General features: G+C 42.1%; 1 protein-coding gene across 2 annotated transcripts in view; it reads left to right on the plus strand.

Moving 5' to 3' along the window:
• Window positions 1-26,296, plus strand: part of EYA2 (EYA transcriptional coactivator and phosphatase 2) — a 310,430-nt gene that overhangs the window by 234,292 nt on the left and 49,842 nt on the right. For both annotated transcript variants that reach the window (XM_085619407.1, XM_085619408.1), the window contains exon 10: window positions 22,949-23,038. In XM_085619407.1, the coding sequence (XP_085475533.1) occupies window positions 22,949-23,038 (90 nt within the window). The remainder of the gene's footprint in view (window positions 1-22,948; window positions 23,039-26,296) is intronic.

Consider the following 26,296-nt stretch of genomic DNA (forward strand, 5'->3'; position numbering starts at 1 on the left):
AATGGGATTATACTACAAACAATATCATAGGGCTTTATGACTCGCGGGAGTGCAGTATGGCGGTCTTCCAACCACCCCACTACCACATGGGCGGTCGGGCTACCCTGGGACCAGCGCAAACACCAGGGATCTCTGACCCCTTGAGACGGTACGGCAGTATTTATGCTTGAATATGCTTGGCGGGCCGCTGCGGCCCTCCAACCATATTACGAGTTTCCTCACCGCCACACTTTTCATGACGGTGCGACTGCCATAAAAAGTGGGGCAGTGAGGAAACAAAGGGCCCCCTTGTGCCTCACGCTATGTGGATGTACATGGGGGGCACAACATGTGCCCCTCTGTGTGCATGCACACCAGTACCTGCACTTCATGGACTGCAGCAGTCTATGCCATGCAGGTACTGCCTTGACGTTCCCATTGCGGTGCCTATTTCCAGGAACCACCCTGGGAATGCCAAAGAACCGCCTGCCAGACAGGAGAACAGTCCTGATCTGGCGGGCGGTTTGTACATGGGATTGACGGAACGGGATAAGGCCCACAGTCTCCTGGGGCAGCCCAAGAGTGGACGTGGAGCCACACCGTGAGTGGGCATGGCAGGATCACCCACGGAATATGCTCCGGCACCGATCACGGAGAGGCACAGGCGGAAGCACTTCACATGCTCTGGTGTGTGTGCGTGGCCTATGGCAGGCGTGATACGGGTTACACTCCATTCCAGTTGCACAGCTCGCTCCACTCACAGGCAGTCCTGGGGTCAGACATTGATAGAAACCCCGCTGGAGCCATATCAGGAAAAATGCTAGTGCAAGCACGCGCAAATGAGCCTGCACACCTAGGCATTTGATCCCTCTTCACTAACACGAATGCCAGATAAAAAATTCTCTGGCACAACTCAGGCTGCCTTGGCAGGCGCTAAGCGCTTTCCTAAGAACTGACATCACCACATCTCCTGCTTACATGTTGTTCATGGAATCGGACGTCTGTGGCTTGAAGCCTTCCACGAAATGCTGATAATGGTGAAGTTCAGATCCGAGCTATATCATAATTACAGCCCTGCTCTCTCAGCTTTCCGAGCCCTCACAATGGACGCCTGACTCACTGGCAGGCCCTTGCCAGGGCTGTTTAAGTACCTTTCAATTAAACCTCACTGGCCCTCCGAGATTAACGCAGGTGATTCAAAGCCCCCTGAGAAATCCCAAATTAAATTGCCCGTTTGACAGAGCTCAGAACGCCTTTGTCCCGTAAATGAAGGGGTGGATGTGAAAGTGTTCACCAGAGCCTCTCGCATGCCTTCGTAATTGAATAATTCCCCTTTGCGCGTAAATTCCGCGTTTTCTAAAGGCAGGTCGCTCTGCGCTTTTCGCTGTAGTGTTTCTTCGAACAATAGGCTCGGTGGGTACGAACGGGCGGGACTTTTGGTTCCCATGACGCAGTTTCTGCGGTGTCAAACGCTGCACATTTGTGACAGACAGGAGATGCATATTTCGGAGAGGGAAAGATTGACGCGCCAAACGTTCCCCTCCCCCGGGCGCTTCCTGTTCAGCGGGTGAACTCCTCTCTAATTGTGATGTAAACTCGAATAGCTTCGAGGAGGTTCGTGGAATGTTCTCGACGGGTCAGGGACAGGTACATGGGAATTATAAAACTTTAAAGATGAACACAGTGTTTTAGAGCTGTCAGTTGGCACAGCGTTATGAGCAGGCGTGTCAGAAGTTGTTGCACACTGAAGATGGAGGGGTGGGAGGGGGGTGGGGGTGTATCTTTGGAAGGCACAGTGCTTCATTTGTAAAAACAAAAAAAAAACACATAAGTGCCAGGGTCCTTGTCAGGAGGACACTGCGGCTTGCACACAGCGCTTAATTTGAGCGGGTGGTTGGCAGTGCTCAGCACAGGCACTTAATTATCAACATCAGCACTTTTCATGAGCACCAGGTAAGGCCACATTCATTTATGGTATACACAGGGAGATTACATGATTTGCCCAGAATCACAGGATGTTTAGCCAATGCTGAGTCTCAAACCTGTTCCCCAGCTCCAAAGACGGCAGCTCTGGTCATTATGTCACATCCTCTTCACACTTTAATTGCTAGTAGTTGGTTGTGTTTTAGGCAGCATTAACAGTCAAAATGTGCTGGTTCAAGATGCCTCCTGACGAGAGCCCCAACATGTACTTTTTTTTACAAATTAACCACTGCCTACACAACTACTAACCATCAAACTGCTACAAATGTGGCAATTTAGACTGATTGAGGCCCACAGAGCTATAAGAATGGCTTGGGCGATATGTCTTAGTTCTTTTTATTTATTATACAGAAGTTGTGCTGCTCATCTCTAAATTGCACAAGCAGCGCCACCATGTGGTAGCTGTTATAAGTGGCGTTTTTGACGATTAAGTGCTGAGCACCGGATACCACTGGCTCAAATTAAGCACTGATCAGAGATCAACAAACATGTCCTGTAGTTAGAGAGAGCACAGGGCAGGACCAGAATCTTGGACTGTCTAGTGGTATTAGCCATTTCAGCTGCATTGTAATTATTAAATAGGGCAGCTTTGCTGTGAAAGCTATCGTCAAATGTGGCAGAACGAGCTCGGGCTGACAAAAAAAAACATGGGCCCTGGGAAATAACAATCTTTCTGCCCTTCCTTGTTATGATGGGGACAGTCCTACATTTTCAGCCGTCAGCCCTAAGCACGCTGTTGTGTGATTTCACTTTTCTCATTAGAAGTTTAAGCCTAAAATGGCTTATCGGGTCCATTGTGAGTCTTATGTGAAAATCAGTGCAGTGATACTGCAATCAGAATTATGACAATTGTAAGGTACGCTAATTAGCAGATGCAGTATTGCCTCGCAAATGTACCCTTTGGTTACTAAAATAAAGAGTAACCACAGAAATTGGCCTTTGTGCACCAGTTTCCTCACATTTTCTCCCATTTTGAGGATTTTAACATGGATATATTTTACGTGCCTTTTTATCGAACCCAAAGATGGCCATTTTCCCATAAAACCCATAAATCGCATTTTGCCTCTAACTGCTTCTGCCTACCATATTGAAATTTCTAAGAAACTAGGGCCTGTGGCCCAGATTTACCAATGCTGGTGCTGGGTTTGCGTCACTTGTGTGCAGCAGACCCAGGGCAGAGTGCTGAGGTGGGATTTACTACTCAACACAAACCAGCATCTGTGCTGGAAGGTTTCCCAAACGAACACAAAGTTGCGCTACGCGCCACTCTGCATTATTTTGTGTCAAGGGGCCTTCACTGTGTGGTACGTGAGTGTTCCCATGCAACCACCCATGAGGTCTGACCCTATCTACTAACATTCACAGACAGGAATTTGTGCAAAACAGTACACCTCCTCAAGGCAGGTGTAACGAGGAGAAATTGTATAATCCCTCCTTATTTTCCAACTTCGCATGTGTTCTGCATTGTACTGCTCTCCCTTTGACTCCAAGGCAACTTTGGTTGCTGTCCTGCCTGGTTTCAAATAGTATTAAATATGGGCCCTCAGTGTGTTTAGTAGGACCATCAAGGCAGTCTGTTCTGTGTCTGAGCTGTCAATGAACTTTCAGCTCAGTGAGCCTCTCCTGAAGGTATCTGTTGCCATCCTTGTTTCAGCACTGGCAGGGCCTCAATGTGTGCCAATGCATACAGAGAATTTAGGATACACCATTTCTGACTGCCTAAAAGTGTGTTTTCCTAAAGGTGTGTAAGATGGGTGCAAGACAAGTGCCAGTGCTCTCTGGACATCATGTGCTAGTTATCTTGAAAGAGGTGTTTATTGTCCTAACCACAGTTTGAAGTGAAAGGTAATGGCATGTATAGCTGTGGCTGCTGGGCCTAAAGGCTAACCATCAATCACTCTAGTCCCACATGGAACTCATTACAGTAATTGCAGTCTAGTCAGACTAAAGAAACACAACTCACGGCGAGACACCCTTTTCGATTTGTTTTGGATTTTGACTGGATGAACTATACAACTTGAGGACCGTCACTGGCCTCCTAGTCATTGAACGCCAAGGCCTTGTTCCTCAAATTCAATTGTGGAATAACTTTCGCTCTTTCTTTGCAAAAGATTGCGAATGTTCATGAAGGGCTGACCACAGTATGGACTGGCCTGCTTCTTGTGTCAGCTGTCAAATTGTCTTGCATATTCTTTTTTTATTTATATATTTATTTATTTCAGTGGGATTTGCGCAGTGAGTCCTGTTGAAAGTAGAGTTATACCTTGGGAAGCATTTTCCTTTAAATTCTGACACTTTCTTATTCTTTTTATATTCTATTCAGATGTTCCTGAGTGAAAAGTATTTGAAAAATAATCTATGATATTTATAAAGAGTGAAATATTAAATGCAATGTACAGGTATGAGATACCTCTAGTACTTTGTTTTATAGATATGTTACTTTTTTTTAAAAAGAAGTGCTTTACAAACACGCTTTGACAAATAATGGACTTATTGGCTTTACCAAAGCTTGTTCTATCAGCTGTTTCAATCTTGACCCCTGTCACCAGGGGTAGCAAAGACCATGACAGAGTTTCCAGAGGGCTAGCAAGAGGATAACAACTGCTGCTCTTGTCTACCACTAAGTGATGTGTAGGCACAGAGTCAAGGAAGTAGGTAGGACTTCTCTGTGTCATCATTGAGGGCAAGCAGAATGGATGGAAAGGAGCCAACTGGGATCTCTTTGACGTCTCTTCAGTAGGGGCGTTAGTGCTAGTCTTCGTTATGTGGTGGGCTGGTGAGGATCAGGGGCCTTGGGTGCAGAACTAGAGGTGAATTGTGGATTCTGAGATATGTGTGTGGTAGACCGTTCATGGTGAATAGCTCGATGAGTGGACACTTCTCTATTCATAGAAGAGCAGTATCACCTGTTGTATACTTAAACTGACAGAATACAATTTGAGTGTATCTACCAGAGCTTGTGCAGTGAAGAAAAAAATTCATAGAAAAGGACTTTGAGAGACCCTCTTCAGTGCAGTTCTCCTTAAAATGGCTCTGAATACGAGGATTCACTTTAACAAACTCATCTCCGCTTCGTGCATGCAGAACATGTGGCCTTTTAAGTGTTCTACCAGAATATTAAGTTTTAAATATTGTCTTCCAAAAATATCCTAGACAGAATATCGACTCCCACAATGTATACTGTGAAGATAAGTATTTACAGGTAAGTATAGATTTACTATTCCTAACTCCATATATATATATATATATATATATATATATATATATATATATATATATATATATATATACACAAGTCCACAATTACCCCAAAGGCGGGGCGCATCATTGATAAAGGTACTCACCTGTGATTGATTATGATGAGAATAAATATGGGAGAGAGAATGGATGGTCTGTTTGTTATCAGTCATTTGGGAGCAGACAGCCTATGAGGAAGGGGGGAAGACTCGAAACGCGTCAGGCCACTGCTGACGCCGAGTGTGCCCTACTTTTCTAACCTGGAGCATGCCGAACAGTGAATGCGCCCCGCCTTTGGGGTAATTGTGGACTTGTATGTTAACGGCCGGCCCGGCCGTGGGACTCACCGCCGTGGATGGTAACGGCTCCGCTGCTGGACTGCTGTTCAGCGCAGCGGAACTAACTGGCACATGTTGTATTGAGGAAAGACTCAAGGGGCACACCCGTGATATTAATATTTTCCCTGATGTACTGCTACCAGTCCACTGGGGTATGATTTACGGACTTCCAGCCCCACAATGCATCATTGATAAAGGTACTCACCTGTGATTGATTATGATGAGAATAAATATGGGCAAAAGACTGGATGGTCTGTTTGTTAGTAGTCATTTGGGAGCAGACAGCCTATGAGGAAGGGGGAGAGGACTCGAAACGCGTCAGGCCACTGCTGGCGCCGAGTGTGCCCTACTTTTCTAACCTGGAGCATGCGTGCGCCCCGCCTTTGGGGTAATTGTGGACTTGTATGTTAACGGTCGGCCCGGCTGTGGGACGCACCGCCATGGATGGTAACGGCTCCGCTGCTGGACTGCTGTTCAGCGCAGCCGAACTAACTGGCACATGCCGTATTGTGGAAAGACTCAAGGGACACACCCGTGATATTAATATTTTCCCTGATGTACTGCTACCAGCCCACTGGGGTATGATTTATGGACTTCCAGCCCCACAATGCATCATTGATAAAGGTACTCACCTGTGATTGATTATGATGAGAATAAATATGGGAGAAAGACTGGATGGTCTGTTTGTTAGCAGTCATTTGGGAGCATACAGCCTATGAGGAAGGGTGGAAGACCCGAAGGCCACTGCTGACGTCAAGTGTGCCCTACTTTTCTAACCTGGAGCATGCTGAACTGTGAGTTCGCCCGTCCTTTGGGGAAATTGTGGACATGTGTAGATATATATATATATATCCAAATTGTTGCTCAGGTGTACCCGGCTTCAGGCGCTACTCGACGGGTGCGTTGCCTCGCGGTTGAGCAAACCGCCAAATATTCACCACAACACTCCCGCAAAGGAAGGATAGGTCGCACTCCAACCAGCTTTCAAACTTTGTTTTATTCTTCAGAGTCGCAGAACCAACAATTTACCAACGCGTTTCGTTATACCAGATAACTTGTTCACGGTTGTTGTTTGTTCAAATGCATTCAAAAAAATGTTCATTTTAAATAAAGTGAATTGAAGGAAGTTCGATGACATCATTTCCGACCTCTTTCACCATTCACCCTATGACTTATGGGTCATGTAGTCATTACTACAACAGTCAGTTATTTGCAGTTTACCAATGTTTTCGGTAACATCTCTTCCCATTAAACCATTTTAACCACATCTCCGTCCGAATCCATACGGAGAATTCCTACGCTTGCGAAGAATTTGCAGCGAAGAACAAGAATGGCAAAAACACAGCGCAACCACGAGGAAAAGATTCATACAGCGAAAATATGCCAGAAACACAGTCAACACATGTTGGAGCAGAGCCAATCTTAAAACCAGAGCGGAATGTCTAATGCCAAAGGACAAAAGTGATACCACTGCAGATGAACCTATAAGATGTATTATGGATTACAGCCAAGAATCCAAAGACATTGTAAACATTTTGAAGAAAAACTGGAAAATTCTACAACTAGATGGAACAATCGGCGATAAAATGGGGAGTCACCCGGTGATCACTTTCAGAAGAGCCAAGAATTTAAAAGATCATTTAGTACACAGCTTCTACAAGACAAAGAAATTGAAAGAATCATGGCTACACACAACTGGCTTTGTAAAGTGTTACAACTGCAAAGTTTGTGAGATTGCCAAACCCATAATGGAAGTCAAAATGGCTAACAAAAAAACGTGGCAATTCAAAAATTTAATAACGTGCAAAAGCCAATACACAGTGTATGTCATTGAATGTCCTTGCCCACTCAAATATGTGGGCTCCACCATCTGTGAGCTCAAGAAGCGAATTCTGGAACACGTACGCGCTACCAAAAACAAAGACAAAAACAATGCAGTAGCAAGGCACATGGAAATTCATCATAATGCCAATTGGAAACTCCTGAAATTTTATGGGATTGAATCAGTGCCTCTAAATGTGCGTGGTGGAAATAGGGAGAAAATCTTACGCCAGAAAGAATCCAGACATATTTTGAACTTGAGATCCATGATGCCATTTGGTTTAAATCAGTCAGAAGAATTGTATATACATCTTTGAATAACATAAAGCTCTCGAGCACATTAAGAATCAGGTTCAAACTGCAATCACAACCCAAAGGAACTACAGCGCACTGCCTTTAAAGTCACAAGGGGCAGGCCCACCAGAGGGCTGATAATGTATTAAAGAAGACAATGGGGGCCCACCAGAGGGCTGATAATGTATTAAAGAAGGCAATGGGAGTCTTGAAATAAATTGCAAGGAAAACATAAGGAGCAGGCCCACTGGAGGGCTAAAACACTTTTGAATAACTAAATGGCATAGACAATATATCCCATTGAAGGAAAAGACTACAAAAAAATTTCGGACGGAGATGTGGTTAAAATGGTTTAATGGGAAGAGATGTTACCGAAAACATTGGTAAACTGCAAATAACTGACTGTTGTAGTAATGACTACATGACCCATAAGTCATAGGGTGAATGGTGAAAGAGGTCGGAAATGATGTCATCGAACTTCCTTCAATTCACTTTATTTAAAATGAACATTTTTTTGAATGCATTTGAACAAACAACAACCGTGAACAAGTTATCTGGTATAACGAAACGCGTTGGTAAATTGTTGGTTCTGCGACTCTGAAGAATAAAACAAAGTTTGAAAGCTGGTTGGAGTGCGACCTATCCTTCCTTTGCGGGAGTGTTGTGGTGAATATATATATATATATATAGCTCAAACGAAGTTGCCTTGTGCGGAAGCCTCGCCTCGCAGGTTGGGGCTGGTTCCGAACACGCAAGGAAAAAACAGCCGCTCCAACGTAGCAATTGTATCGGGTATTTTAATCTGGCAACAGAAACAGACACGCTTCGACCTAATGGTCTTGATCACATAACCCATTTTTTTCAAAAGGATGTATAAATGTTAATTTAAGAATAATAAATCTTTATATAACTCCATTTAATCCTCCATATAATTGCCTTCACATTATGGTTGTAGCCAATACAATGGCTGCTGGATTTTTGATTTCATTTTAAAAAGAAATATTATTCTGACGTGTTTTTCTTGATAAAATAATATCTTCATAATAAGATGTGAAGTTAAGCATATGAAATCTTTACATATGTTTATATAATTACCTACACGATGTTGTGGTAGACGAAACTCTAATACAATATTTTGGTATCAGCATATTTTTGTACGCAATATTCCGACAAGCAACCACCTTTTTTTATTCAAATATGGTCACATGTGTGATAGACTTCTTTAAAAAAAAGTCCATACTTGTTCCAACAGACACAGGGACTGATGTGATTGTCCATGGCCCACGTCCACCGCTCTTTTCCTAACACCCACCCATGGTTCACAAGATGCTAACGCGAGAGGCGGGAGAACCTTGGCACCATGTCAAACAGTCACTCTTCAAGCAGTTTTTTTACTTTCTTGTTGCGTTGGTTCCAAGCTTCTGTCTCAACACTAAACTGTTCAGACTTGCAGCACTTCAGCAAAGACCTGAGATTAACGCTTTGAGGCTACGCAACACGCCAAAGGTGCTTGTTGTTTGGTTCTGACTGTATTTACCTATGTGCCAATTATTCTGACAGTCAGAATGGGAGGACAATGCCTCGCTAAGCTGGTCGCTTGGATCCAGGGAATTACACATAGTCAACCTGATTAGAACTTTTTAAACTCCTGCCAAAGACTTGTTTACTGGGTGAACAAATGATGACTTCGCCACAAGGAAGAACATATTAATTAAGTGTATTCATTAAATCAGTCTGTATTCTGTTGAGTTTGTCTTCTGGAAGAGTCAGCCAGAGGTTAGAGACGGATTAGTGCACAATCGAAAGCTTCTCTGTGTTTTTTCCCCTCAGTTGAAGCCGCCATCTTGCGGTTAGCTGTTAATAATAACGTTGTCACTGAAAGAAAAATGTGATGTCTTCAACTGTGTGTAATTACCTGGAAACTCCTGGAAAACAGACCCGCTTCTTTGGTTGCGAAAAGCAGAAAGAAAGTGAATGGTCTGTTTATTGAAGTGGGTTGAGCTGCATGTCAAGGCTGAACAAAATAATTTGCTTTACAAGATTTTCAAAATAAGCGTTCATTTTTTTAAAAATTTTTTACTGTGCCTTTTCTGTAAGAAATAATATGCTGGCAAACAAAGTACAGTGGCAGCACATTAAATATATTTTATGACTCAACAATCTAGATTCATGACATGGAAAGACGGCTTGGTGGCTTAGGTGTTTGTTGTTGGTACCTGGTGTCATCTGTGGGTCAAAAGTTTGGATCCCAGTAAGGTCAACTCCTCCTTTCATCCTTTGATACTATGAGTACCATTACCTTAGGTACTGATAACGCATTCATTTACAGCAGTTAGAGCGAAGTGCAATACACAATTAGGTTGTTATTATTACATTGAATGTAGTAGTGATCAGATGAGACAGTGTGTATGCTTGACTTCTGTATTCCATGTCATGTTTACCTCTGTATTCCATGTCATGTTTACCTCTGACACTCAGGCAGCTTTAGATGTTTAGTTAGCCTCTGTTTTTAAAGAACAAGCGTAATTAAGGCTCCCAGTTTTCCTTTTTTACTATTTTTTACAGATAAATACAGACAGAAAACTATGTTTCCTGTCTGCATTTATTTTTAAAATCTGAAAAATACTGAAAATTGTGCTTCTTATGAGTGACTTTCCATGCTGTCTGTTGTGAATTCCAAGACAACAGATGAGCAGATAGACCGCATGGGGTGTTAAAAACCAGTTTAAAGATATTTTTAGAGACATAAGTTAAAATATATTTGTAGTAAATTGCTAATATTTACCTGTGGGTGTAGTGTTTTGCTATATTTAGATGCTGAATTTGCTAAAACTTGACAGGCATCAAAGCATGAGTGCATGTTTCTCAGTTAAATAAATGTGGAAATGTACCAATTTTGACTCCACTTATTCACAACCATAAAATAAATATGAATAAATACTAATAAGATGGCCCAAAAAATTAATACGGATCAATACAGATGGAAATGACAAAAAAAAAATACCATCAAATCGTGATTCCTAATCATACTAAAACATGCATACATTTATACATATATAGAGGGGCCTTCTGTCAACTATCTTGTTCCACTGATCTGTTCAAGGGTCATTTACATTTAGCCCACCGCAGCATACAGCATGAGTGGATGAGCCCACTTCAGCCATTGGCTCTCTTACATTGTGAGTGAGAATGCGAGTGACAGCACATCCGCCTGAAAAGAAAAAATCTTTTTACATACTGTTCTTTGTAAACATATGCCCGGCCCCTTGTGATTACAGCATTTGTAGCTTTTTCAAAAAAAACTTTTAAACATTTGATTTTCATTACATACGCTTGCAAAAACAAATGAATTAAAAAAAATAAGACCAGACCTCTAAGTTTTTCCTGTGTTGGTTTTTGAATTCTTGTGAACAATTAAGAAAAGTTGGAGTTTTGGATGCCATAAAATATGTTGTGATCTATGTTCCCACCCCATATGCAGGGCTTGTTAATATCCTATGTTATTTTATCCTTTAATTCATTCAATAAGCCACTGTCATTTAACCACAGGTTACTGTCTATTTTAATCATTTGGAACAATACTGTTATATAATAGTGAATTACAAATCTGCATTTTAAGATGGCTGTACGTGGAAAACTGCGGAACGGGGTCACAATGGTGTGAAACCAAAGAAAGCACGTATTCTTGCAGGCTTCTCTTTAACTGAATATTTCCAGAAATCCTGCAGCGGAGGAAAAGCTCTTAAACAGCTGCTGCGATCAGTTGTCAAGTAGTTTATTTAAATGCTTCAGGAAGGCAGGAATTTTCCTTGGTGCACACCAGCCAAATAAATCAGACATCATTTGCTGCAAGATAGTTTTAAAGTGTATGACACATACTTATGTACGATCACGAGTCCAGATATGTTCATGAAGAATAAACGTCCATGTGCGAAAAGTGCATAATCTAGTTCTTAGGGGTTTGCATCATGATAAAAATTACTCAGGCCCTGATTCACAAAGAGCCTCTGTGCTAAGGGCGGAGGCTCCACAGTTGTGGCGGCATCTTCGCAGTCATGGCCGGATCTCCGCACTACAATGTCCCATTGCGGAGATCGCAGTTGCGGCCAGTGTAGGTAAGAGCGGTGGGGAGGTGGAGCGGGGTGGAAGGAGTCAACAGCCGACGGGAAGGGAAAAACAGAAAACCACTTACCTTGCGCTCGCCGCATCGCAGAGTCGGAGATGCGGTGAGCGCACGGTAAGTGGTTTTATTTTTATTTTTTATATTCTCCCTTGTCCTTGTCTGTCGACTCCCCCTCACCTTGCCCACCGCTCTTACCTGCTCCGGCCGCAACTGGGAGATCGTGCCACAAGTGCAGAGCCTCTGCTCCGAGTGCAGCGGCTCTTTGTTAATCAGGGCCTCTTTTTCTGTGCATTTGATACTGTAGCAATTTCTTTCACAATGATGTGAAACAATATTAAAATGTTGAGTGACAAGGTGCAAATGATGTTGATGTGGCATGGGCAGTATGTAATTAATGCACCTTGTGCATTAGCATTCAATGCACCATGTATCATAATGTTTCCAGAGAGAAGGCCTGCCTAGTAGGGACCAGAGACCCCTGCTTCGTGTGGGTGGGACCCATGGAGACCACCAATCCTGACCAGTTTTCAGTGTGGCAAGGTGCATGGCGCAGAGGGGTATGGCTAAGATACCATACCCACACCCTTTGTGCAGCAGGGAGTGTGGCGGCTGCCACATTGATCATTAAGGTCTGGCTCGCCTACCCACTGAGCACCCCACCACTGATTGGACGAAGGCTACCATTGGTTGTAACCAGCAGTGGTATCCTAAAGCCAGTGTGATGATAGTGACAATTAACTTTGAAATATCACTGAGATTACAATTCGCAATCATATCCAATCCTGACTCTCAATTGATGATCTCACGTCATAAAACAGTCTCGGTGACATTCACTTATAGAATGATATCAAGGCAGACCGACTGTAACTTACATTTCTCATTCTCCTAACATTCTTTATATGTTAGCACTTTTGAGCATTTATTTCCAGCAATAAGTGATGATGCATGAGTGATTTAACAACAGTAGGAGAAGAGAAGGCACTGGGAGTGTGATTGTAGCAGCAGGCGATGCACTAAAGGAGGAGGACTTTTGTCTTCACCCCGTTGAGATTCAGACCCCTCCACTTCATGCAGCCCATCAGTGGGGTCCAGGCTCCGGGCGATGCACGTGAAGGGATTGTCTTGTCCATGCACGGTGACCTAGAGTTATCTATTATCTCTGTAGGAATGACACTACAGGTCTTGATTCCTGCATAGCACCATGCTTCAGTGCCTAATGATTTTGAAGAGGATGCAGAACTGGTGATCCTTTCAGGATTTGGCTAGTTTATTATGAAATTGACAGAGCTGAGTTCCTCAGAAGGTAAATTATTTGAGGGCTAGCCCAGCTCCTCTGGTGTTTCTGATTGGGTGTGACTGCTACTTTGTATCAGACGTTACTGTGTGTAAGCTTGGACACAGCTGGTTTGTGGCTTTTGCCTTTGCATTTAAAGGATTGGTCATAGTGGATTGTGAGGCGCTCTCTGTGTCCTTTCTCACTTTTGAATGCATCCGGTGCAATCCATGTGTCCATAGGTCTAGAAAAGCCGTCCACACTACTGTTCATATTTGTTGTGCATCATTATAGGACCAGCGGTCTGTAGGTAAGACACCAATCTATTTCACTTCGAGCACATAACATGAAAAGGCTTGTAATTGACAAGAATTACTTTTTTCCTAAAAAGGAGTCTTTCCACTGCTGCAAACTCAGAGTACATTTCCATCTGTGCTTTCATTATCAGATTGCATGCTGGAACTTGTTTCTGAGCCACTGCCAGATTTTGCTAAGATCTTTTTTTCCTTATTTTTTTACATTTGAGTCTATTGTTGTGAGCCAAGAGTGAACACAACAATCCACAAAGCTCTTGTCCTCTTTCTCTCTGGATCCCTCTCTTTGGTCCATCTTCCGTATGAATTGTATTTCCGCTTCAAAATAACATATCTTGAAATAACTAATGTTGCATGTTAAGGGGCACAGAATTTACACTTTGATGAGGTTTTCAGTCGTTCGTTACTTTGGGTCCCTTGGAATGTAAGATTTCACAGATATATACCCTTTCCTACCTTCTGGTAATGTGGCAAAGTGTCTCAGTGTACTTAATTTATTTAACACTGTGAAGGAGTTCCTGATTACCTATGAGTTCATTTTTACTGGGCGATTAATTGTTTTAACTGTACCTTTTTCTGCCCATGAGGAATAAGAGATCAATGTTGCAATTTATTGCTTCCTGAATCATCATCAGGAACTCTTACACATCTGACCTGCATCAGCAAGGCCCAGTTGACGTAGAGTAATGGCATTACTTACCCTTCCTCAGCATTGAAAGTGTATTAACGTTTGTGGTACTCTAAATATGATGCATGGAGCATCCACGACCTTTTGGCACATGTCCCGCTTCACCAAACTCTAGTTATGCCCTAATTGCAAGACAGCAGTGCTATCAACAGTGCCTTTCTTGGTTGTGCAACGCCCCTTCCTTTGTGCTTACCTTCGCACATTATTGCATGGAAAGGTATGTCTTATGAAGCCCCTAACCCCCAAGCAGATGTTGAGATACCAAAATATATTCCCATTCCTGCAGGCAATAAGCTTAGTTCGAGGCCCATTAATGTTGTCTCTGCTGCAGCTTCTAGTTCCCACTAGGGACAACGATCCTTTGCGCCATAGCAAATGCATGGCGCTCAACAGACCGCCCAGCAGCTTGCGTGAAGTCCGCCTCCTCATAGAAGCAGGCAACATGGCAGAGGGTCACTCGCCACAGATGTGCGACAGCAGTGGATTATATATCAGTGATAGTTGACAATGTTTGTGTTTCCAAGAACTGTAAGTGATCAATTGCTCAACCTACCACTACTAAACTCATCGACTTCTGAGTAATGAAATCTAGGCTGTGCTTGCAGTTACTCAATCACATATTCTGCCCAATAGATATATGCGGTGAACCCTTCACTCGATGAGCCATGTGTGGTATATTTATTGTTTGTTCTTTACTTTGTCTTCCCCAATCCGTTTAGTGTAGGTTATATATTAGTATTTTAGGATTTAGAGAGAGGCAATGATAAAACCCATGCACTAGGTTTGTGACATTATTCAATGTTCAGTGTTGGTAAAGTTGTAATCAATATTGGTGAATAAAGGTAATACGAACTAGGCGTGGGTATACTAATACTTTTACTAACGCTTATTTTCATTTCCTTTGTAAAGCTCCAACATGTTTTCTTGGCATCACTTCATAATGATGGGGTGTTAAATGTGCAGTGCCTTGAAATCACCGCTGCTCCGTATACCACTACTGGACCACCACTGCCCTAAAAAAGCCTAACTTTAAGCATAAAGCTAAGCAACCCCCAACTTTGACCGTAGCCCAGTCTTAACCTTTAGACTAGGCCCAGCCTATCCCATACTCACAACCTAATCCAAACTCTAACCAGAGGTGCCTAATCATTAGTGTAACCCCTGTCCTAACCATAGAAGAAACCCTAACCCTAAACCTGCCACTTTCCCTTGTGCAAATTGTCAACCCTAGGCCCTCACCATAAACTGTTCAAAACCTTTTTTTTTGTGTATGGAGTTTTATATAGCACGAACTAGACCCGAAGGTATCAGAGCGCTTTACATGAGCACCAGTTACATTACAGATGGAGACATTCATTTTTTGCTAGGCACGGGGAAATTAAGTGATTTGCCCAGAATCACAGAATGTTGAGCGTCCCTGCCGAGACTCGAGCCTGGTTCCCCAGCTCTGAGATCTCCACCGCCCTAGGCGTTAGGCCACATTCTCTCCCCACATTCTCTCCCTTAGCTCTACCCCTTTACTATTACCTTAATCCTAAACCTAAAAATGCCTCTTACAGTATCCCTCATCCTTACTCTCCCTATACTTACCTACTTCAGTGCAGTAGTACCCAAAGAAGGGGTCATTTCGATGTTGGTCCATCAATGTAATGGAGTCTCAGCAAAGGGAGTTGACCCATTCAGTCCATGTTCTCCCATCAGCTATGTACAGTCTTGAATTTGATCATTTAGTCAACTTAGGCCTGTAATGAAAGGCACAACAAAAACTCTGCTCACTCTTGAAACGCTCTGCAGCTTTAGCCTTCACGCAGTCATAAAAAGGGTGAGGCAAACAATAACATGAAAGCAGTCTACGTTCTCAGGCTTTCTGAAAAGTAAAAACATTTACATAGAAAGAGGAAAGACAATGGACCCGATTCACAAAGGTAAATTGAGACGAAAGTCTAACTTTACGACTTTCGGTATTCAGAAAGGGCATTTACGAGTAGTAAAGTTAGACGTTTGACTGAGTAGAACTTAAGTTTTGGTCTAAAGTTAGGACTTTTGGTCTCAGTTATACTTAAGACCAAAACTTAAGTATAACTGAGACAAAAGTGTAACTTTACTACTGGTAAACCTTTCTGAATACCAAAAGTCGTAAAGTTAGACTTTCATCTCAGTTTCCTTTGTGAATCGAGCCCAATGTGTCTCTATAGGAAAATCACCAGATCTGTCTGTAAGATATACTACATTCATGTCTTAGCCAAGGAAGGCGACATTGCCAGTCAATTCACATTGCATAAGTGTATATGTAGGCCTTGATGCATAATTATGCTATTTCTGCTCAAATGCACAGTTTAGTCAACCCACTGAAGTGTTTCTTGGTGCAAGATACTATCTATGATTACAAACCCTTTTCTCCAGAGGGAGCCTGAGCCCACTTATCAAACCATTCAATACAGAAAGCCAGCAAATATAGCCAGTAGCCAATAATATAGCATGAGTGGACTGTAGTTACTTTTAGTCTATAAAATGAGCATGGATGAAATGAATGATTATAGCACTGGTTTAATTGCAGTGTTATGAAACTGCAAGAATATAGCAACGAGTACCATGTAAAAGCACAAGTACAAACTTATATTTTCATTACATGTATTACGTATAAAATAGGTGATGCAAATGGGTATGTCAATTTTTCGATATGGGTTAAAGTGAATTTCAAACGCAGGCAGTCATGGTTTCACTTAGAACCTGTGGTGCGTTGCAAATGTACCTGTATGCGTCTTATCACTTATAGCCCATTATGATTCCTAGTGCCAGGCTTCCTGTCCCTATAGTTTTGATGTCACCTTTCATTTTACACAATTTCATTCGGGTATAAGCCTGGTAATTATTTTATTTTTTAAAGTAGAAAATATATATTGATCACCAAACAACCTGAAATGTCTAGAAATAAAACAATCTGAATATTTCATTCACATAGTGAGGCATTCTCGTCTCTGGGTCCATCTCACAGTGAGTCATTTTGAGGCATGGCAGTGGTCGATGCCCACCAGAAAAAAAGATTAAGAAAAACAAAATACTATTTCAAATCCAGCCACTGGGTGGAGAAATTGAACATAACATGTGAATGTATAATGGATACAAGCTGCAAAACTGCTGTTGCAGATGAGTAACCTTTTTCTTTTGTATTTACATCTACCTGGACCCTGGTTTGCGTTAGTGGACTCTTCAATAACTAGATACCTTTCCCATGTTAAAAGTGACGCAAAAGTGGCGCAAGGGGCTTGTAAATCTGCCCCCATGTGCTTAACAAATTGCAATATGAAAAGATGTGATGTCCCATCATCTGTCCATTGAGTTACTAATGACAAAAAGATGGCTTGGTCTCATAAATGGCAGAGATCAGCCACATACCTTCACTGAACTATTTCAAATCCTATTGCCTGTATAAAGTTATACGCAGCCTGCAGTCTCCTCGGGCCAGTTAATGAAGGGACGCTCCTGCCACTGTGGATTTTGTTAAAAAAATAAGGGCATATAAGCAAGGCTCTTTATTTATAAATTCACCATTTTGTGTTCCCTTATGCGTCGTGCGTCACTCCCGTCCCGGAAACAGCAACCATTTTTTTCTAGTTAAGAGACCTACCTCAGGCATGTGTCATAATTAGGTTAGAGTGCCCCACACCCACCATGTCAACAGACTCAGCCACAAAGGTTGATTGAAGCGCACATTCTGTCGTCTGCAGACTGCACTCCGAAAGGTCTAATCGTTTACCGACCGCATTCTGCAATCACAGCGCTCCCAAGGAAGCTGTAGAAAATTAGGGCAAAGGCTACGTAATTCTGGAGTCTTAATCTGATTGCACCTTCATTTTAGAAACAAACCGCCTGCATAAACATTTAAAAAAACACGAAGTTCATTGCAGTACCTCTGTGGGTGGCATTCAAAGCTGATGAATAATAATTTTGGCATTATTTGCTCTTATTATGCTTTATTTATGTTGTTTAAAACATCTACTTTTGTACTCAGCACCATATTTCCTCGTGTCACACTTTGGAAACAGTAGGCCGCAACACCTCATCACCTTTTTGTTGCAAGTATTTTAATTTGTTGGCTGTAAAAGTTGGTGGTGGAGTTTTTTTCTCTTTGGTGGTGTTTTCATTTGTCATCAGTAAATCTTGCATTTGGTGTTGGTACCACATTGCATCACAGTCAGTGTTACTACAATAAAGAACATTTCATGCAACAGGTTAACTGACCAGAGGTGCAACCCCCACCCCCTCCCCACCCACAGCGCCTAGAAACCCTCACGGGTGAGTAGTGCGCTTTATAAAATCCCTGACTGATTGATTGAAATACCTCTACAAATATTACTAAAAACAATTACTGCTGACACAAATCTGTTACCCTGATGCAACTTATACGGCTGACTAATTCAACTATTACAACTGACGCAAAACTGCTGTGTGGCAGGCCACAAACCTAGTTCTGTTCCATATTTGTTCTTTGGCTCTTTCCAAAATATGTAGGGGCATTCTAGTGATTTGTCAGGCCCTGCTTGTTAGCTGATTTACTCTCACCTGTACCTGCAGCTCTTTGAACATTTTAGCATTTCTGATTGTTTGAGATGCTTTCACCAGGTTGCCTTTGTAAAAGCTGTTTGAAAGCAACTGCAACATTTAGAATAGAAAGGGCAGAATTGTCCACACAGTGAAATATAAATATTTAGATTTTTCTCAAATGTAAAACAATTGTTTTATACAATATGGTGGCACAGCAGTAAAGCAGAGGTTCATCCAATATGGGTACTCTGCTAGTGGTTAAAAAATGTACAATATTGGACCATTTTATGACAAAGAGACAATGACAGTGATGAGGACTAGTAAAAACTCTTACTGGGCATTGCATTCAATATTTGGGCCTAAAGAAACCCCAATCCAGCTATTCCTAAATTCATATATGGACATCAAATTGAGAATTATCCTGTATCCCTTCGGGCCGGGGCCTACAAAGGAGCAAGAGGGACTATGCCTAGACTGCATTAGTCGCTCTACAGTGAGTGATGTGGTTAGACTGAGTCAAGCGGGTGTCTCCAGAGCACTCTTTCCCAGAGTCGAGGTAAAGTGACAAGAGAGAGGACAACAAGCAAATAAAGGCTCGCTTCTTTGCAGCACATCTACCAGTGCCTTGCAGCGAGAAAAACATGGACTACATCATAATACTTTCAAGGAGAGCAGAGAAAGAGTTTGCCTCTGAGATTGCTAGTCAAACCTGTCAGGCAGAATTAACCATGCTTGTTTATGAGAAATGTATGTTGGAAGTACAGATCACTCCTGTCAGCTACTGGATTTTGAGTGGAAAAATATGTGAGGACATTTCTCAATTTCGGACATGCTAAAATGTAGCATTTTGAAAAAGCCACCCAAGAACAAAGTATCCAGTTGGAATTTAAATGCTAAAAAAGAAAAGATTCTGAAATAGGGACCGAGTGAAAGAATTCAAGGGGTCATGCCGCAGCCCCAGTATTGGCCAGTTCAATTCATGACATGAGCTTTTCTCTTTATCAGGACTAACATGTTTTGAACCTTGTGTCAAGTAGTTATTTATGTTGATTCATTTTACATTTTCTACCCATTTGATAAAACAAAACATGTTATTCAATTCTCCATTTTTCTTTGGACCGCTGTTTGCCTTATGTTTCTGCACTGCAGCGCGTCTACCCAGTCCAATGCCTTTTATGTGAAGAAGGATAATGCTGGTGAGTGATAGGTCATTTTTTCCCAAACCTCATGAAGGCCTGGATTACAAGTGCCCCGTTAATTTTAGTTAGCATTGTAATTCATTTTACCACACATCTAAGAATCATGCATTTTAACTCAAATACTGCACCCCTTCAATTTTCATTACTTACATTTAGGCACATCAGACCCACTGATATTTGCAGAGGGATTTCACAGTTTTAGCTGATTGCTATTTTCATGGGAAATTTGTATTTGGCAATTATTTATCACATCCGATAAATAGCGATTCCCAGGGTATTGTTATTTCTGGAATGCAATAAATAATGCACCAAAACCATGACGCTTATAATCGAGGCTCAAATTTGAAAAAGTTGGCTTATATCCTACCAAAAATACCCTTCTTAAATGTTCCTTCTGAAAGACTGGGTATTGCTGAGAAGGAACCCATGAAAAATCCAACCATTATGTACTCCCTCACCAGCAGCACAGTGCTCACAGCTAGTCATTTCAAAGTACCAGTGGCTAATTATGATACCCTCGCTGACACTACAAATACCTGTTTCTGCTGGCACCTTTTTCACCACTACTCCATTACCAGCCTCTAATATGAAACCAAATTACTACAATTCCAAACGTAAGCTGGTCAATCCACACTGGCAATGTCTGCCTCTCAAACAGCCAGTCAAGTAAAAGAGAAAAAGATGAGATGCTGAGTCCAAAGCTATTACAAGAGGGAGCAACCGTGGCTGTTTGTCTTAAGCTCCGCTCTTTTAAGGGTCCTGCCCATGCTAGCCATATTTATATATTGCTTATGAGGCAGGTAACACTGGCCACCGCTCTCAATCAATCAATCAATCAGGGGTTTATAAAGCGCGCTACTCACCCATGAGGGTCTCAAGGCACGGGGGGGAGCGGCTCCGGATCAGTCGAAGAGCCAGGTATTGAGGTCTTTCCTGAAGGTGTGCAGGGTTGGGGAGCGTCTGATGTTCACAGGGAGCTCATTCCAGGTCTTGGCTGCAATGTGAGAGAAGGCTCTCCCGCCTGTTCTGTTTATACGGATGTGGGGGACCTTTGCCTGGGCGAGGTCGGCGGAGCGGAGGATCCTCTTGGGTGCGTGGAAGGATACTCTCTCGTTGAGGTATTTGGGTCCGATGTTGTTGAGGGATTTGTAGGCTTGGGTGAGGAGTTTGCAAGTGATCCTCTTCTCGACGGGGAGCCAGTGGAGGTCTCGTCGGGGAGCCAGTGGAGGTCTCGTAGGTGTTGGGTCATGTGTTCGTGACGCGGTGTCTCGAGGACAAGTCTGGCTGCGGCGCTCTGTAGCGCCGTATACTGGAACTTCCTTAGAATGTTTCCCAGGACATGTCTGTTTTGAATTACATGCTCTTGCACCACAGAGGGGCCCACCATATCATTAGTGATCCTGCCCTACAAAAACATTTGATAAATCGGGCTCAGTCATAGATGGCCTTGGGCCCTGGCCAAAGAAAGCCATAGCCTCCCTCATTCCCTCCATGCTAGCTACCAAAAGCGCCAGGGAAGAGAAGACGAAGAAGCAGCTGTTCCTGCAGCTGCTTCAAATACATTTTAATAACAAACAAGTGACAGTTTTTATGACAAACGAGACACATTTTTTTAACGAGTGAAAGACGTCAAGGGATGGTTTTGCAAGGGAATTAGTGACTTTATGGGCCCCAAGTGAATGACATCTTATGAACCAAGTATGTGAATGTAAGGCTACAAATCAGTCAGAGTCACAGAGTGTGGAATATTTAACCCAAAACTGAAAGCATTCTCAGAAATATCTACCTAAATCCATGGGAGATACTACTTCCACTGCACAGATAGGGTAATTTTCTCATTGAAGCATATTTATAAACCCTTTTTTGACTGCTTTAATTTCCCATACGTATGTATTTTATTGACCTTACAAAAATCCAGCAATGCATAATTGTTAAGCTCCTCTGTCTGCCTCCCTGCTCACAACAACTGTTGCCCTGCCGTCAAAAGACACATCAAATACATCAGAACAATTATTTGGCATTCTGGCTTGCCAGTGGTCAAAGAAATCGAGGGCATATACCTTGTGACCTCTGTTTTACATCTTAGTGAATGTTGGAAGGATTATTTAGGAGGCATTACATTGATGATTTTTGTCGAAGTGACAAAAATGCTGAGCATTGTGGTCATGATGCGCATCTTACTTACAATTCCACTGGATCGCTCTCAAAGACCATGAGTCAATTTCATGATGCACAGAGAACATCTTAATGTCCACGGCAGAGGTTTCAGGACCCCATCAGGTCAAATTTAAGGTACTTGGAAACAACCTTTTTAAATGATGTTCCTACACCAGTCACTCAATCCATTACTTTTTTCTTCTCTCTGTGAAACACCCTAATTGGGACATCTTCCTGCACATAAACAATCATAAGAGGTGATTTCCTCGTTCTGTGTGTGCTGCATAATGCAGCACGCATAGAAAGAGGAAAAAAACGAGGAAAAATGAATACATTTCTCCTCGATGAACCTCCCGTGGGGAGGCGTAGCATTCAGATGTATTTCCAGGTTTACAATTTCTCGTAACTTTGAAAATGTGTCCAGTTCCATGGGTGTTGCGTGAGAACACCCACAGCAACACCCATGGAATGCCCCTTTCAAGCAAAGTGTTGCGTATAAACGGGCCATGTTTAGAAGGATACTAACAGCCACGCAGTGTTGGAAGGGGTTGGTTGCTCCCCTGCCATCCAAGCAGCTCATTATAGTTTGACTGACTGCTCCTTCCACAGCATATTTAATATCAGGGGCATTGCTTCCTTTGGTGCAACAGGTGCAGTGGCACCGGGGTCCAGAGGCCTGAGGGACTCACTGAACACTGATTTTTTTCTATATTTCACAGTTCAGACAGTAGCCAGGGGGCCCTTTTCCTTCTCAAGGGCCCATGACACGTCACTGTTTAACAAGTAGGCAAAATGTCACCATCAAGGATAAGCTCGCCTCTCATCATTTTTATGTAAAAATTAGTTAAGCCTCTCTTTTGTTTTCTTTGAAGTTTGGTAATATTGAGTAAGCAGCATGTGGACATTTTTCTGTTTGTGTTGAAAATAATTTTCTTAAGAGTAAGAGGGAAAAGAAATTAATATACCTCACATTTACACTCATTTTCATTCAAAACAGGATACCACTACATCTGTGCGTGTCGGCCTTATGATGGAAGAAATGATCTTCAACTTGGCAGACTCGCATCTGTTCTTTAATGACCTGGAGGTATGTAGCTGCTTATTTGGGTTACAATCTTATTACTTAATTACCTGCATCTGGTTTGGAGGGCATGCTTTTTTTGCATTCTACCTACCATGAAACATTTGCTGCTGAACACAAGAAGTCATTAACAATGACCAGTGATGGTTTATTAAAAGCAGACCATACCGTGATTATCTTCTGTACTCCCCAGCTCACATAAGGCCCTTTAAAGTCAAATTGATGTCATCTTGCAATTCCACTAATCTAATAAGGAGAACATCATGTCCTCCTTTCTAAATTTGCTATTTAATTAGTTTATTAAGTTAAGTTATCTGGGACTCTCGGAGGTCTGCCATGATTTTGAGCGATCAGTAGGGTACGGCTGAATGTGGTCGCGAGGTCGTCTGGCACTAACCACAAGAACTTTTATTTTTTCATGCTGGGAGGCTTGCTGTCTACTTGTGTTTTCTAGTCCAAATGGATTGTCTTTTTGAACTTCAAGCTGCAATGTGGGGCAATGATTTAGACAAATATTTATTTATTCATGTATGTATTTATTCATTGCAGAGGTGTGTGGTGGGCAGCATAAACCCTAGTTGTTGTTTCATTGCACACTGAGTATCTATCATGGATGGAAGGGATAGGTGGAAACAGTCACTTGATTTTTAGCTCTGGCCTAGAGACTACTTTAGCTGTTTAATAAACTTGTTGCAATCAAGCAAATTAATAAATAAAAAAAACATAGATACCTAGCGGGGTCTTGGGTCAGCCATCTTGATCATTTGGTCTATTTACACGTTAATCACACCTTGCTTCTTCCCACCACAGTGTACAGCATGTGGCAGGTAAGTGTGGTGGGGCGGGGTAAGGGGGTGGAAGTGATAAACGACAGAATGGGGAAAATAAAAAAAAGAAAGAAAGAAAACTACTTACCTTGCGCTCGCCGCAGCGACAGTGCGGCAAACGAAGGTAAGTGGTTTTATATATTTATTTATTTTCCCTATTCTGTCGTTTGTCATTTCCACCTCCACCCCAAAACCTGCCTGGTCCCCACTCCGCCCCACCGTTCTTACCTGCCCGGGCCCCCACGGATGTGGCACTCAAGTCAGTACACTTCAGCCTTTAGCTCTCTTCCACTATAAGGAAAGCATGTTACCTGATGACACATGTATATCTAATTAGTAAGAAGTGTACCTCCTGGCAAAACTGGTGGACCAATACTTTACCATTATTTTTCTTTCTATTGTTTTTCATATTTTTGTCATGTTTGTGTGTTTGAACTATGTATTCAGGTCACAGTAATTCAAAGACAATAGCACCTTTTTCCACCAATACGAATCATATTTTTCTGTGATATGCACTAAAACCCAAAAGGATTTCTGATCTTGTTGTAAGTACACCTGCCTTCAAGGAAAAAAATCACACTTTTTTAATTAAAATTATATGTAATTGTTATTTGTTTTTAAATTTTAACTGGTTTTTATGGCAGTAAATTGCCAGTGCAATTTACGCGACATGTTTTATTTGTATTTTTATTGCATATGCTTGCAATAAATAAGTTAAAAATAACCATCACACTAGCTTTTCAAGGTCAAATCTATAAACTTTGCCAGTGCTTGGTGTCAAAGGCTAACTGTACTGTGCCTTCGGGTAAAGTTTGCCAGGTGGTTGGTTCGATATACTTGTCTCTCAGCATGTGTAGCGGAATGGATGTGGAGTTTTGATGTGTGTTTATCCTGGCCTCCTGGGGGTAGGCCTAGGGGACTGGACTTGCTGCAGGATGGAAGGCAGACCAGTGATGTCCAATGTTGACACCTTAGTGTAGTGGCTAGTACGTTGATCTTTTGTGTAAAGTACATGAGACCAGGCGGGCTCTTTGTAGTAAGATCTAGTCCTGAGTTGCGCTTCTTGAAAGTCACTTGGAAAAGGAAGGGGTGTTGATGCATATGAGTTTAGCTTTACAGCTAACAGTACTTAAGAATCAGGTCAAAGTGTGAGGGTGGCTTATCTCCTGGTGCAACTGATTGACTTACTGTACAGTTTGCTGTTGTGGTCTAGGGGAAGGTAGTGTGGAAATACTACATCCAGGGTTCATGCCCTCCTTCAACCTGCTGGGCCTACTCCTTTGTGTCCCATTTCTTCTACTACTAGAACCCAACAACGTATTTCACATGGGTCACCAAAGAGTGAGGCAATGGCGACCAGAAATGTCAAATTGTAACAGGAAATACCCGTATGACAACACAAAATGCCTTCAAATTGTCAACATTCACAGAGAAATAAAATATGTTTAATATCTCAATGTAAACAACAGTGTAAACATCTGTTTAGCATCACCGTAGATCCCGCGTGAAGCCCACAAACCTCAAGATGAGAGACTTTTGGTGAAAACACCCAGCAATAGCAATCGGGGTGAATTCGTGTTTTTAGTTAGGCCGAATGATAATGTAAAACACATCAAAGACAACCTCGAACACATAGTTAAAAAATGAGAAAATGCATTTACTGGCAAGAGAAGCCACAAAGAGAACTTCTTCTTGGCATGGGTAGTAATTGGAAAAAGCTGGCAGTAAAAGTTCGACATTTATTTAAAACACACCATTGATAATTTGGACCACATTGTACGCGAGATAGGAAAATACAGGCAATTTGCTGTCAAGACAAGAGACAGTTTGTCTCTTAACCAAAGCACACAACTAAATACAATTTTAAATGAGCCGATAAAACAGTGTAGGATGTTCTACTCGGTGTACCAGCTAGCTGTAGGATAATGCGACACGGGAAGCAGGCAATTTTACGCGGTGTGCAGAGTGTAACTAGTGTCATTACTGGGAAATCTTAACAGACAAAATGTGCAAACACCCAACAAAGAACATGGCCAACTTTGTCCTTCTTTGCGATTTGAACATCCAGACGTGAGCCTTTTTATTTAATTTTTGTTTAGTTTTACGCAGTTTGCAAATTATATGAACCTTCATCGATATTGTAATGCCCTATATTCAATGCCTTGCAAGTAAAAGATTGATGTTTTTGTCCAATCTCATCATTGTACCTTATTGATCTCAATGAAATATTCCATTTGTTTCTGTGGAAAGCAAAATTTGAAGCCAGTCATCATGCAAAAATATTTGACTAGACAGTTGGATGTCTTTGAGTCTATAATAATACATTATTCCCTACCATTTTCTCATAGAACATGTCTTACCCCTCATTCAAAACCCCCAATAAATCTGGAATGAGACACAAGTTGTATTTGTACCCGATTTCCTATTTCATCTCGAG

The sequence above is a fragment of the Triturus cristatus genome, chromosome 7 (assembly GCF_964204655.1).
Source record: "Triturus cristatus chromosome 7, aTriCri1.1, whole genome shotgun sequence".
Classification (NCBI taxonomy): Eukaryota; Metazoa; Chordata; class Amphibia; order Caudata; family Salamandridae; genus Triturus; species Triturus cristatus.